Source organism: Bombina bombina, chromosome 3 (genome assembly GCF_027579735.1).
Source record: "Bombina bombina isolate aBomBom1 chromosome 3, aBomBom1.pri, whole genome shotgun sequence".
NCBI classification, from domain to species: Eukaryota; Metazoa; Chordata; class Amphibia; order Anura; family Bombinatoridae; genus Bombina; species Bombina bombina.
In genome coordinates, this window is record NC_069501.1 from 599,694,679 (window position 1) to 599,706,794 (window position 12,116).

A 12,116-nucleotide genomic window follows, 5' to 3' on the forward strand; every position below is an offset into this window, starting at 1 on the left:
TATATATATATATTACATATATATATATACATATATATATATATATATATATATATATATACATATATATATATATATACATATATATATATATATATATATATATATATATACATATATACATATATATATATATATATATATATATATATATACACACATATATATATATATATATATATATATATATATATACACATATATATATATATATACACATATATATATATATACACATATATATATATATACACACATATATATATATACACATATATATACATACATAGAAATGTTCTTACCAGAATCAACATTGTGGAACAGGTACACAGCCCTTCAAGTGTGACAGGTTAGTTGCGTTGCTCCTGACATGGACTTTAGACAATAAAAGCAGGCAGCGAAACTCGTCAACTCGGATTGCTTAAGGAGCTGTTAATATGAGTTGGGATGGTTTCGCAGAAGAACTACCCCTGCATCTCCGGACTAACTTTCACCCATGCTCTCACTGAGAGGCTGACAGGACTACTTAATACTCCAGTCCCATTGCAAAGAGTACTAGCCTCCATAAGAGACTACTCCGAATCTTCAAAACTTCTCTGCCAACCTCCTGTGACGAAAGGAAAAGAATGACTGGGGGATGAGGGAAGTGGGGGAGGTATTTAAGCCTTTGGCTGGGGTGTCTCAGCCGCCTCCTGGTGGCCAGGTCCTTAATTCCCCACAAGTGATGAATGAAGCAGTGGACTCTACTCCCCTTTTGATGGGTGAAAAAAAAAAAAAAAAAAAGTTACTAAATACAGCACCTACTACATGAACAGACCTAGCCCACAAGTATTCCATTGAAAAGGGTTCCCTTACAGACAGGCTTCTAGACCTGTAGAAATGGGAATGTACTGATGTGTGGGGAAATAAAAACATTCACACAGTGAACATAAAAAAGGTATGAGTCAGAATATAACTACCCTGTCCTGAATTTTCACATGTAGCCCAGTATTTCTCTCTAGTGCAGCAAGAGGAATAGCTAACCCCTTGCTGTCCCAGGAGTCCAAGCAATTTGGATAACATTCTTCTCTTTTAGGCAACAAGCCATTAAAGGGAGTAAGGAAATAAAAAGACCAGGGCTTACCGAGCTCCTGTCCATCCTGAGGAGACCTGAAACACAAGGAAAATCAGTGTAACCAACACCATTTGCCTGAAATTGAGGATAGCATTGAGATCTGGTGGAGGCATAGGAACTTACCTGCGACATCCAGTAGCTAAGATCCCCAAGAAATCTATGATAATTACATGGCTTCCAACAACTCCCCTGCCCTCTCTTGTAGGAAACAATTGACAATAAAATTCAGAATCTTCAGCAGAACACCTCTGCCTACTTCCATGAAACAAAGCAAAAAACTACTGGGAGGGTAGGGGAAGTGGGAGAGATTTAATGTTTTGTTTTGAGTGTCTTTGCTTCCTCCTGGTGGCCAAGTGAAGCATTTCCCATAGGTAATGCATTAATTTGTGGACTCTCACTGCCATTAGAAAGAAATCAATATTTGCTGGAAAAACCATGATTTTCATGGCTTAGCATGCTCTCCACCAGTCTTTCACATTGCTGTTGGGTGACTATGCTCGGGTTTGTATGCTGGCTTGTGATCATCCATCTTCTTGTTGATCATATTCCAGAGGTTTTCAATGGGGTTCAGGTCTGGAGATAGAGCCGGCCATGACAGGGTCTTGATCTGGTGGTAATATTCACACCTTGATTAACCTAGCTGTGTGGCATGGATTATTATACTGCTGGGGGAAAAAAAAAAAAAACAATCTTCAGAGTTGGCGAACGTTGTCAGAACAGAAGGAAGCAAGTTTTCTTCCAGGATAACCTTGTATGTGACGTGGCTTGATTCATGGGCCCTTCACAATGATAAATCTGCCCAATAAGAGGCTTGCTGATCTTGCCCAATATGAAATCACTGACCCTCCAACAAATTTCACAGTGGCTGCTAGAGAATGGCTTGTAGGCCAGGTGTTAGGAAAAGCTGAAAATTAGACTCAAAGAAGATTACCTTAATCCAGTCCTCTACGGTCCAATCCTTATGGTATTTTGCAAACCTCAGCCTGGCTCTCATTTGCTTCTCATTGACAAAGGACTTCTTTTCTAGCTTTGCACAACTTCAGCACTGGCCCTAGCAGACTGTTGCGAACTGTCCTTGCCGTGCAGCCATTTGCCAATCTTCTTGTAGGTCACTTTGTGTTATCCTACGGTTGTTGAGCGACATTCTAATGAGTTGTCGGTCATCCCGGGCAGAGGAGTTGCTTTCGCCTTCTGCCAGTCAGTAGCTTTGCTGTCCCCATTATCTTCTGCTTGACCTTATCCTTCTGAACAGCCGTCTTTCAAATTTTAAAGATAGAAGCAACCTCTGCCAGTAAAGCCAGAATTTGACCCTTTTTTTTCTCTCACTCAAAACAGGAATGAAAAGTAATCTACCTGGAACTACATTTATGAGTCACATAACTTACCTTTTTTTCTAGGCATTCTGCAAATTTTAGCTGCTTCAAAAGCTTCTTCTGCTTGTTGCTGAATCGATTATCCTGTTCTGCACTTGTTCCCTGTAGATCCAAAGAGAACATTTAAAAATGAGACATAAAATCAAAGGAAAAAAAAAAAAAAGTTAAAATTTTGCTTTACCAGATTATTATATTTATAAAGCGCCAGATTCTGCAGCGCTGCCCATGGGTACAAGGATAAAAGTACAACGGAGAAACAATACGACAACATTTTACAGACAAATACAGGGGGGATTGAGGGCCCTATTCCCGTGGGAACTTACGATGTAGATGATAAAATAAAATTAATCGCTTATAAAGAACCAAACAAACCATGGTTGACACTTTATTTAACCCCTTGATTGCTATTAATATGAAGTCTTAAACCATTTACTAAAAGAAATGAAAGAACTATATTACCCTTGACTGGCTGTGATAAGACAGCAGCAAAACACATTTTTTATTTACGATTTATATATTATGCAAATATATATATATATTATATATATATATATATATATATATATATATTATATATATATATATATATATATTATATATATATATATATATATATATATATATATATATATATATATTTTGACAATGAGCCCACAGATCATCTAATTACTAATGGGATATATCTCTCCTCCCCAGCAGGAGGCGGCAAAGAGCACCACAGCAAAGCTGTTAAATATCACCTCCCTTCCCTCCCACCCCAGTCATTCGACCGAAGTAAAGGAGAGAAAGGAAGTAACAAGGTGTAGAGGTGTCTGAAGTTTATAACATACTAACACCCTGTCTAAAAAAAACAGGGCGGGCCGTGGACTCAGTGCCAAGAAAGAAAGCAAGCAATTTATCATCAGGTAAGCATAAATTTTGTTTTCTTACTAATGACACAATGATTCCACGGATCATCTAATTACTAATGGGAATCAATACCCAAGCTAGAGTACACAGATAAGGGAGGGACAAGAGAGGGAACCTAAACGGAAGGCACCACTGCTTGAAGAACCTTTCTCCAAAAAGCGGCCTCAGCTGAGGCAAGTGTCAAATTTATAGAATTTTGAAAAAAGTGTGGAGAGGACCAAGCTGCAGCCTTGCAAATCTATTCCATAGAAGCTTCATTTTTGAATGCCCACGAGGAAGCAACAACCCTCGTGGAATGAGCCGTAACTCTGGAGGTTGCTGTCCAGCAGTTTCATAGGCAAAACGTATGGTACTCTTCAGCCACAAAGAAAGAAGTAGCCGTAGCTTTCTGTCCCTTATGTTTTCCAGAGAAAACCACAAACAAGGCGGAAGACTGACGAAAATCCTTTGTCGTCTGTAAATAGTTTTAGTGCACGTACCACGTCCAGATTGTGCAGAAGCCATTCCTTCTGAGAAGAAGGATTAGGACACAAAGGAGAAACAATCTCTTGATTAATGTTCCAGTCAGAAACTACTTTAGGGAGAAACCCTAATTTGGTACGTAAAACTACCTTATACGAATGAAAAATAAGGTAAGGAAAATCATACTGTAATGCCCAGAGCTCTGACACTCTACGAGCAGATGAAATAGCAAGAAACAAAACTTTCCAAGATAACTTAATATCTAAGGAATGCATAAGATCAAACAGCCCCTTGAAGAACCTTAAGAACTAAAATTAAGACTCCAATGAGGAATAACTGGTTTGAACACAGGCCTGATCCTGACCAAAGACTAACAAAACGATTGTACGTCTGGTACGTCCGCCAAACAAACTAGACAAGGCAGATATTTGACCCTTTAGGGAACTTGCCGATAATCCCTTCTCCAAACGTTCTTGGTGAAAGGACAGAATTCTAGGAATCCTAACTACTTCAAGAGTAGCCCTTGGATTCACACCAATATAGATATTTACGCCATATCTAGTGGTAAATCATTCTAGTAACAGATTTACAAGCCTGAATCATGGTCTCTATGACAGATTCTGAAAATCCCCGCTTGGATAAAATTAAGCGTTCAATCTCCAAGCAGTCAGCTTCAGAGAAACTAGATTTGGATGAAGGGCCCTTGAAGTAGAAGGTCCTTCTTCAACGGAAGTCTCCAAGGTGGAAGAGATGACGACATGTCCACCAGATCTGCATACCAAACGAGGCCATGCCGGTGCAATGAGGATCACCGACACCCTCTACTGCTTGATTCGGGCAATGACCCGAGGTAGAAGACCGAACGGAGGACATGGTTATGCAAGATTGAAATTTCAAGGTACCGCCAGAGCGTTTATCAGTACAGCCTGACAGTCCCTTGACCTCGACCCGTGTCTCAGAAGCTTTGCATTCTGTCAAGATGCCATGAGATCCAATTCCAGATAGAGTTCCCACTCCCCTGGGTGAAAGGTCCGTCTGCTCAGGAAGTCCGCCTCCCAGTTGTCTACTCCTGGGATGTAGATCACAGACAGACAGCAATTGTGGGTCTCGGCCCACTGCATTATCTTGGCTAACACTCTGTCATGGCCAAGGAACTCTGTGTTCATCCCCAATGGTTGATGTAAGCCACTGAGGTTATATTGTCCAACTGGAACCTGACGAACCAGGCCAGAAGAGCATTGAAGATTTCTCTCAGCTCCAGAATGTTTATGGGCAGAAAAGACTCCGACCGAGTCCAAGTGCCCTGAGCCTTTAGAGAGCCCCAGACTGCTCCCCATCCCAGAAGGCTGGCATCTGTTGTCACAATCACCCAAGAGGGTCTGCGAAAGCAGGTTCCCTGGGAGAGATGATTCTGAAACAACCAAAGAAGATAATCCCTTGTCCGCATAATCTCCGTTCCACTGACTGAGCATGCTTAACAATGCAGAGGTCTGAGGTGGAAACGGCGAAAGGGAAGTCCATTGCCGCAACCATCAGATCGATTACCTCCATGCACTGAGCCACTGATGGCCGAGGAGAGGACTGAAGAGCTAGGTAAGAATCGAAAATCTTTTATTTCCTGACTTCTGTCAGAAAAATCTTCATTGATAAGGAATCTATTATGGTTCCCAAGAAAATTACTCTCGTATTTGGAATTAAGGAACTCTTTTCCAAATTTAAACTTCCATCCGTGAGAAAGCAGGAAAGATATTTCCGTGTGGGATCTTGCTTGTTGAAAGGATGGCGCCTGGACCAGAATGTCGTCCAGATAAGGCGCCACTGCAATGCCCCGCAATCTGAGCACCGTCAACAGGGATCCCAGAACCTTTTAGAAAATTCTGGGAGCTGTGGCAAGGCTGAATGGAAGAGCCACGAACTGGAAGTGTTTGTCTAGAAATGCAAACCTTAGAAACTTGTGATGGTCCCTGTGGATGGGAACATGCAGGTACGTATCCTTTAAATCCACGGTAGTCATAAATTGACCCTCTTGGATCAAAGGAAGAAGGGAACGAATAGTTTCTATCTTGAAGGAATTTGTTTAGACTCTTAAGATATAAAATTGGCCTGAAGTTTCCCTCCTTTTTGAGAACCACAGATTGGAATAGAACCCCAGACCCTTTTCCTGCCTCGGAACAGGAACCATCACTCCCAGGTCGGAGAGGTCCCGTACACATTGTAAGAACGCCTCTCTTTATTTTTGTCTGGACTACAGATAATCTTGAAAGCAGAAACCTGCCCCTGGGAGGAAAGTTCTTGATCCCTGGGACACAATGTCCATCGCCAAGGGATCCTGAACATCTCGAACCCAAGCCTGAGTGAAGGAAAGTCTGCCCCCCCACAAGATCCGGTCCCGGATCGGGGGCAGGCCCTTCATGCTGTCTTTGATTCAATAGCAGGCTTTTTGGATTGTTTTCCCTTGTTCCAAGACTGATTGGGTCTCCAGGAAGGTTTGGACTGTTCCTGCTTGAAATTGCAAAAGGAACAAAAATTACTGACGTCCCTTTTGTTTGTTTCTCTTATCCTGAGGGAGGAAATTGCCCTTTTCTCCTGTAATGTCAGAAATTATTTCCGTCAAACCCAGTCCAAACAAGGTCTTACCCTTGTAAGGAATCGCCAAAAGTTTACACTTAGATGACATGTCCGCAGACCAAGATTTTAGCATAAAGCTCTGCGGGCTAGCAGAGCAAAACCTGAAATCTTTGCTCCCAGTTTAATAACCTGTAGGGAAGCATCCGTAATAAAGGAATTGGCCAACTTAAAGGGACACTGAACCCAATTTTTTCTTTCGTGATTCAGATAGAGTATGTAATTTTAAGCAACTTTCTAATTTACTCCTATTATCAAATTTTCTTCATTCTCTTGGTATCTTTATTTGAAATGCAAGAATGTAAGTTTAGATGCCGGCCCATTTTTGGTGAACAACCTGGGTTGTTCTTGCCGATTGGTGGATAAATTCATCCACCAATAAAAAAAATTCTGTCCTGAGTTCTGAACCCAAAAAACAATTTATGCTTACCTGATAAATTTATTTCTCTTGTGATATATCGAGTCCACGGATTCATCCATACTTGTGGGATATTCTCCTTCCTTACAGGAAGTGGCAAAGAGAGCACCCACAGCAGAGCTGTCTACATAGCTCCCCCCTTAGCTCCACTCCCCAGTCATTCGACCGAAGGCTAGGAATAAAAAGGAGAAACTATAGGGTGCAGGGGTGACTGAAGTTTTTTAAATAAAAATATACTGCCTGTCTTAAACAGGGCGGGCCGTGGACTCGATACATCACAAGAGAAATAAATTTTCTCTCCCAAAAATAGCCTCAGAAGAAGCAAAAGTATAACATTTGGAAAATTTGGAAAAAGTATGAAGCGAAAACCAAGTCGCCGCTTTACAAATCTGTTCAACAGAAGCCTCATTTTTAAAAGCCCATGTGGAAGCCACTGCTCTAGTAGAATGAGCAGTAATTCTTTCAGGAGGCTGCTGGCCAGCAGTCTAAGTCAAACAGATGATGCTTTTCAGCCAAAAGGAAAGAGGTAGCCGTAGCCTTTTGACCTCTCTGTTTACCAGAACAAACAACAAACAATGAAGATGTTTGACGGAAATCTTTAGTTGCTTGTAAGTAGAACTTTAAATCACGAACCACATCAAGATTGTGCAACAGACGTTCCTTCTTTGATGGATTAGGACACAGTGAAGGAACAACAATCTCCTGATTGATATTCTTATTAGAAACAACCTTAGGAAGAAACCCAGGTTTGGTATGCAAAACCACCTTATCTGCATGGAAAACAAGGTAAGGTGAATCACACTGTAAAGCAGATAACTCAGAAACTCTTCGAGCCGAAGAGATAGCTACTAAAAACAAAACTTTCCAAGATTGAACCTATGCATTCCATAGATATTAAGCTTCTAACGGAACCCCTTGAAGAACTAAGTTTAGGCTCCATGGCACAGCAACACAGGTTTGATCCTGACCAAGGCCTGACTAAATGCTTGAAAGTCTGGGACATCTGCCAGACGTTTGTGTGAAAGAATAGACAAAGCAGATATTTGTCCTTTTAAGGAACTAGCTGATAATCCCTTCTCCAATCCTTCTTGGAGAAAGGACAATATTCTAGGAATCCTAATCTTACTCCATGAGTAACCCTTGGATTCACACCAATAAAAATATTTGCGCCAAATCTTATGATAAATCTTCCTGGTGACAGGCTTTCTAGCTTGAATCAGGGTATCAATCACCGACTCAGAGAAACCACGCTTTGACTGCTTGGAGATTGAACGCCTGATTCTATCAGACGCAGAGAAATTAGATTTGGATGCGTGAATGGACCTTGGATTAGAAGGTCCTGCCTTATTGGCAGAGTCCATGGTGGAACCGATGACATGTCCACTAAGTCTGCATACCAAGTCCTGCGTGGTCACGCAGGTGCCATTAGAATCACCAAAGCTCTCTCCTGCTTGATTCTTGCAACCAGACGTGGGAGGAGAGGAAACGGTGGAAATACATAGGCCAGATTGAAGGACCAGGGCACTGCTAGAGCATCTATCAGTACCGCCTGGGGATCCCGGGACCTGGACCCGTAACGAGGAAGTTTGGCATTCTGAAGGGACGCCATCAGATCCAATTCTGGTGTGCCCCATAGCTGAGTCAGCTGGGCAAATACCTACTTAGGAAATCCGCCTCCCAGTTCTCTACCCCTGGGATATGGATTGCTGAGAGATGGCAAGAGTGATCCTCCGCCCATCGGATTATTTTGGTAACCTCCATCATCGCTAGACAACTCCGTGTTGTGTTCCTCCTTGATGATTGATATAAGCTACAGTCGTGATGTTGTCCGACTGAAATCTGATGAATTTGGCCGCAGCTAGCTGAATCAAGATGTCATCTAGATAAGGCGCCACTGCTATGCCCCACGGTCTTAGAACCGCCAAAAGGGACCCTAGCACCTTTGTGAAAATTCTGGGAGCCGTGGCCAACCCGAAGGGAAGGGCCACTAACTGGTAATGCCTGTCCAGAAAGGCGAATCTGAGGAATTGATGATGATCTCTGTGAATAGGGATGTGTAGATACGCATCCTTTAAGTCCACGGTAGTCATATATTGACCCTCCTGGATCAACGGTAGAATAGTCTCCATCTTGAATGATGGTACTCTGAGGAATTTGTTTAGAATTTTGAGATCCAAGATGGGTCTGAAAGTTCCCTCTTTTTTGGGAACCACAAACAGGTTTGAGTAAAACCCTAGCCCTTGTTCCGCTTTTGGAACTGGGCGGATTACTCCCATGGTATGTAGGTCTTCTACACAGCGTAAGAATGCATCTCTTTGTCTGGTTTGCAGACAATTGAGAAATGTGAAATCTCCCCCTTGGGGGAGAGTCTTTGAAGTCCAGAAGATATCCCTGGGAGACAATTTCTAAGAACATCTCTTGCCCAAGCCTGAGCGAAGAGAGAGAGTCTGCCCCCCACTAGATCCGGTCCCGGATCGGGGGCTACCCCTTCATGCTGTCTTGGAGGCAGCTGCAGGCTTCTTAGCCTGTTTACCCTTGTTCCAAGCCTGGTTAGGTATCCACACTGACTTGGATTGGGCAAAACTCCCCTCTTGCTTTGCAGCAGGGGAAGCTGAAGCGGGACCACCCTTGAAGTTCCAAAAGGAACGAAAATTTAGTTTGGTCCTCATTTTATTTGTTCTATCCTGAGGGAGGGCATGGCCTTTCCCTCCATTGATGTCGGAAATGATCTCTTTCAGTTGAGGCCTGAATAGGGTCTTTCCTTTGAAAGGGATGTTCAAAAGTTTAGATTTTGATGACATCAGCAGACCAGGACTTAAGCCATAACGCCCTGCGTGCTAAAATGGCAAAACATGAATTCTTTGTCACTAATTTAGCCAGTTGGAAAGCGGCATCTGTAATGAAAGAATTAGCCAACTTAAGGGACTTAATTCTGTCCATAATATCCTCTAATGGAGTCTCCATCTGAAGAGCCTCTTCTAGAGCCTCGACCCAGAAAGCAGCTACAGTAGTTACAGGAACAATGCACGCAATAGGTTGGAGAAGAAAACCTTGGATGAATAAAAATTTTCTTCAGGAGACCCTCTAATTTTTTATCCATAGGATCTTTGAAAGCACAACTGTCTTTGATAGGTATAGTTGTACGCTTAGCAAGAGTAGAAATAGCTCCCTCCACCTTAGGAACCATCTGCCACGAGTCCCGCATGGTGTCAGATATGGGAAACATTTTCTTAAAAACAGGAGGGGGAGCAAACGGAATATCTGGTCTATTCCACTCCTTAATAACAATATTCACAATCCTCTTAGGGACTGGGAAAACATCAGTGTAAACAGGAACCTCTAAGTATTTGTCCATTTTACACTATTTCTCTGGGACCACTATAGAGTCACAATCTAGAGTCGCTAATACCTCCCTGAGCAATAAGCGGAGGTGTTCAAGCTTAAATTTAAAGGCCGTCATATCAGAATCTGTCTGAGGGAGCGTCTTTCCTGAATCAGAAATTTCTCCCTCAGATAACAAATCCCTTACCCCTACTTCAGAATATTGTGAGGGTATATCGGATACAGCTACTAAAGCGTCAGATGGCTCAGCATTTGTTCTTAACCCAGAGCTGTTACGCTTTCCTTGTAAACCAGGCAGTTTGGATAAAACCTCTGAGGGTTGTATTCATAACTGTGGCCATGTCTTGTAAAGTAAATGAATTTGACGCACTAGAGGTACTAGGCGTCACTTGTGCGGGCGTTACTGGCTGTGACACTTGGGGAGAGCTAGATGTTAAACCCTCATTTCCGTCTGTCTGAGAATTATCTATTGCAATATTTTTAAGTGCTAAAATATGCTCTTTATAATTAATAGACATATCAGTGCAAGTGGGACACATTCTAAGAGGGGGTTCCACAATGGCTTCTAAACACATTGAACAAGGATTTTCCTTGATGTCAGACATGTTAAACAGGCTAGTAATGTAACAAGCAAGCTTGGAAAACACTTTAATCAAAGCAAATAAAACGGTACTGTGCTTTTAAGAGAAAAAAAGCTGCATAAACTCTGCAAAACAGTGTAAAAAAGCAGTAAACTCAACTAATTTTTTACAGTAGCATCATAAAGCCTTAGTAACTTTGCACAGCTATGCAAATAAACAATTAACCCCTTAATGTAAAAACCGGATTGACAAAACGTCAAAAACCGGTAAAAAAAACAATTTATGCTTACCTGATAAATTTATTTCTCTTGTGTATCTAGTCCACGGATCATCCATTACTTGTGGGATATTCTCCTTCCCAACAGGAAGTTGCAAGAGGATCACCCACAGCAGAGCTGCTATATAGCTCCTCCCCCAACTGCCATATCCAGTCATTCGACCAAAAACAAGCAGAGAAAGGAGAAACCATAGGGTGCAGTGGTGACTAGTTTAAAATTAAAAAATACCTGCCTTAAAATGACAGGGCGGGCCGTGGACTGGATACACCACAAGAGAAATAAATTTATCAGGTAAGCATAAATTAGGTTCTCTTGTAAGGTGTATCCAGTTCACGGATCATCCATTACTTGTGGGATACCAATGCTAAAGTACACGGATGAAGGGAGGGACAAGGCAGGTACCACTGCCTGTAAAACCTCTCTCCCAAAAATAGCCTCCGAAGAAGCAAAAGTATCAAATTTGTAGCATTTTGAAAAAGTATGAAGCGAAGACCAAGTTGCCGCCTTGCAAATCTGTTCAACAGAAGCCTCATTTTTAAAGGCCCATGTGGAAGCCACAGCTCTAGTAGAATGAGCTGTAATCCTTTCTGGAGGCTGCTGGCCAGCAGTCTCATAGGCTAAGCGGATTATGCTTCTTAGCCAAAAAGAAAGAGGTTGCCGAAGCCTTTTGACCTCTCCTCTGTCCAGAGTAGACAAACAAAGCAGATGTTTCACGAAAATCTTTAGTAGCTTGTAAGTAAAACTTTAAAGCAAGAACCACATCCAGATTGTGTAATAGACGTTCCTTCTTCGAAGAAGGATTAGGACACAAAGACAGAACAATCTCTTGATTGATATTCTTATTAGATACCACCTTAGGTAAAAACCCAGGTTTGGTAAGCAGAACTACCTTATCTGCATGGAAGATCAGATAAGGAGAATCACATTGTAAGGCAGATAACTCGGAAACTCTACGAGCCGAGGAAATAGCTACCAAAAAAAGAACTTTCCAAGATAAAAGTTTGATATCTATGG

At 41.9% G+C, this 12,116-nt stretch overlaps 1 protein-coding gene across 1 annotated transcript in view; it reads right to left on the minus strand.

Annotated features, from left to right (window-relative positions):
* The window catches only part of SRRM1 (serine and arginine repetitive matrix 1), a gene marked incomplete in the record, with an annotated part of 533,145 nt that extends 530,535 nt beyond the window's left edge, over positions 1–2,610 (minus strand). The window contains 1 exon segment of the mRNA XM_053705381.1: positions 2,500–2,610. Within this exon segment, the coding sequence (XP_053561356.1) occupies positions 2,500–2,610 (111 nt within the window).
* Between the last annotated feature and the right edge of the window lie 9,506 nt (positions 2,611–12,116).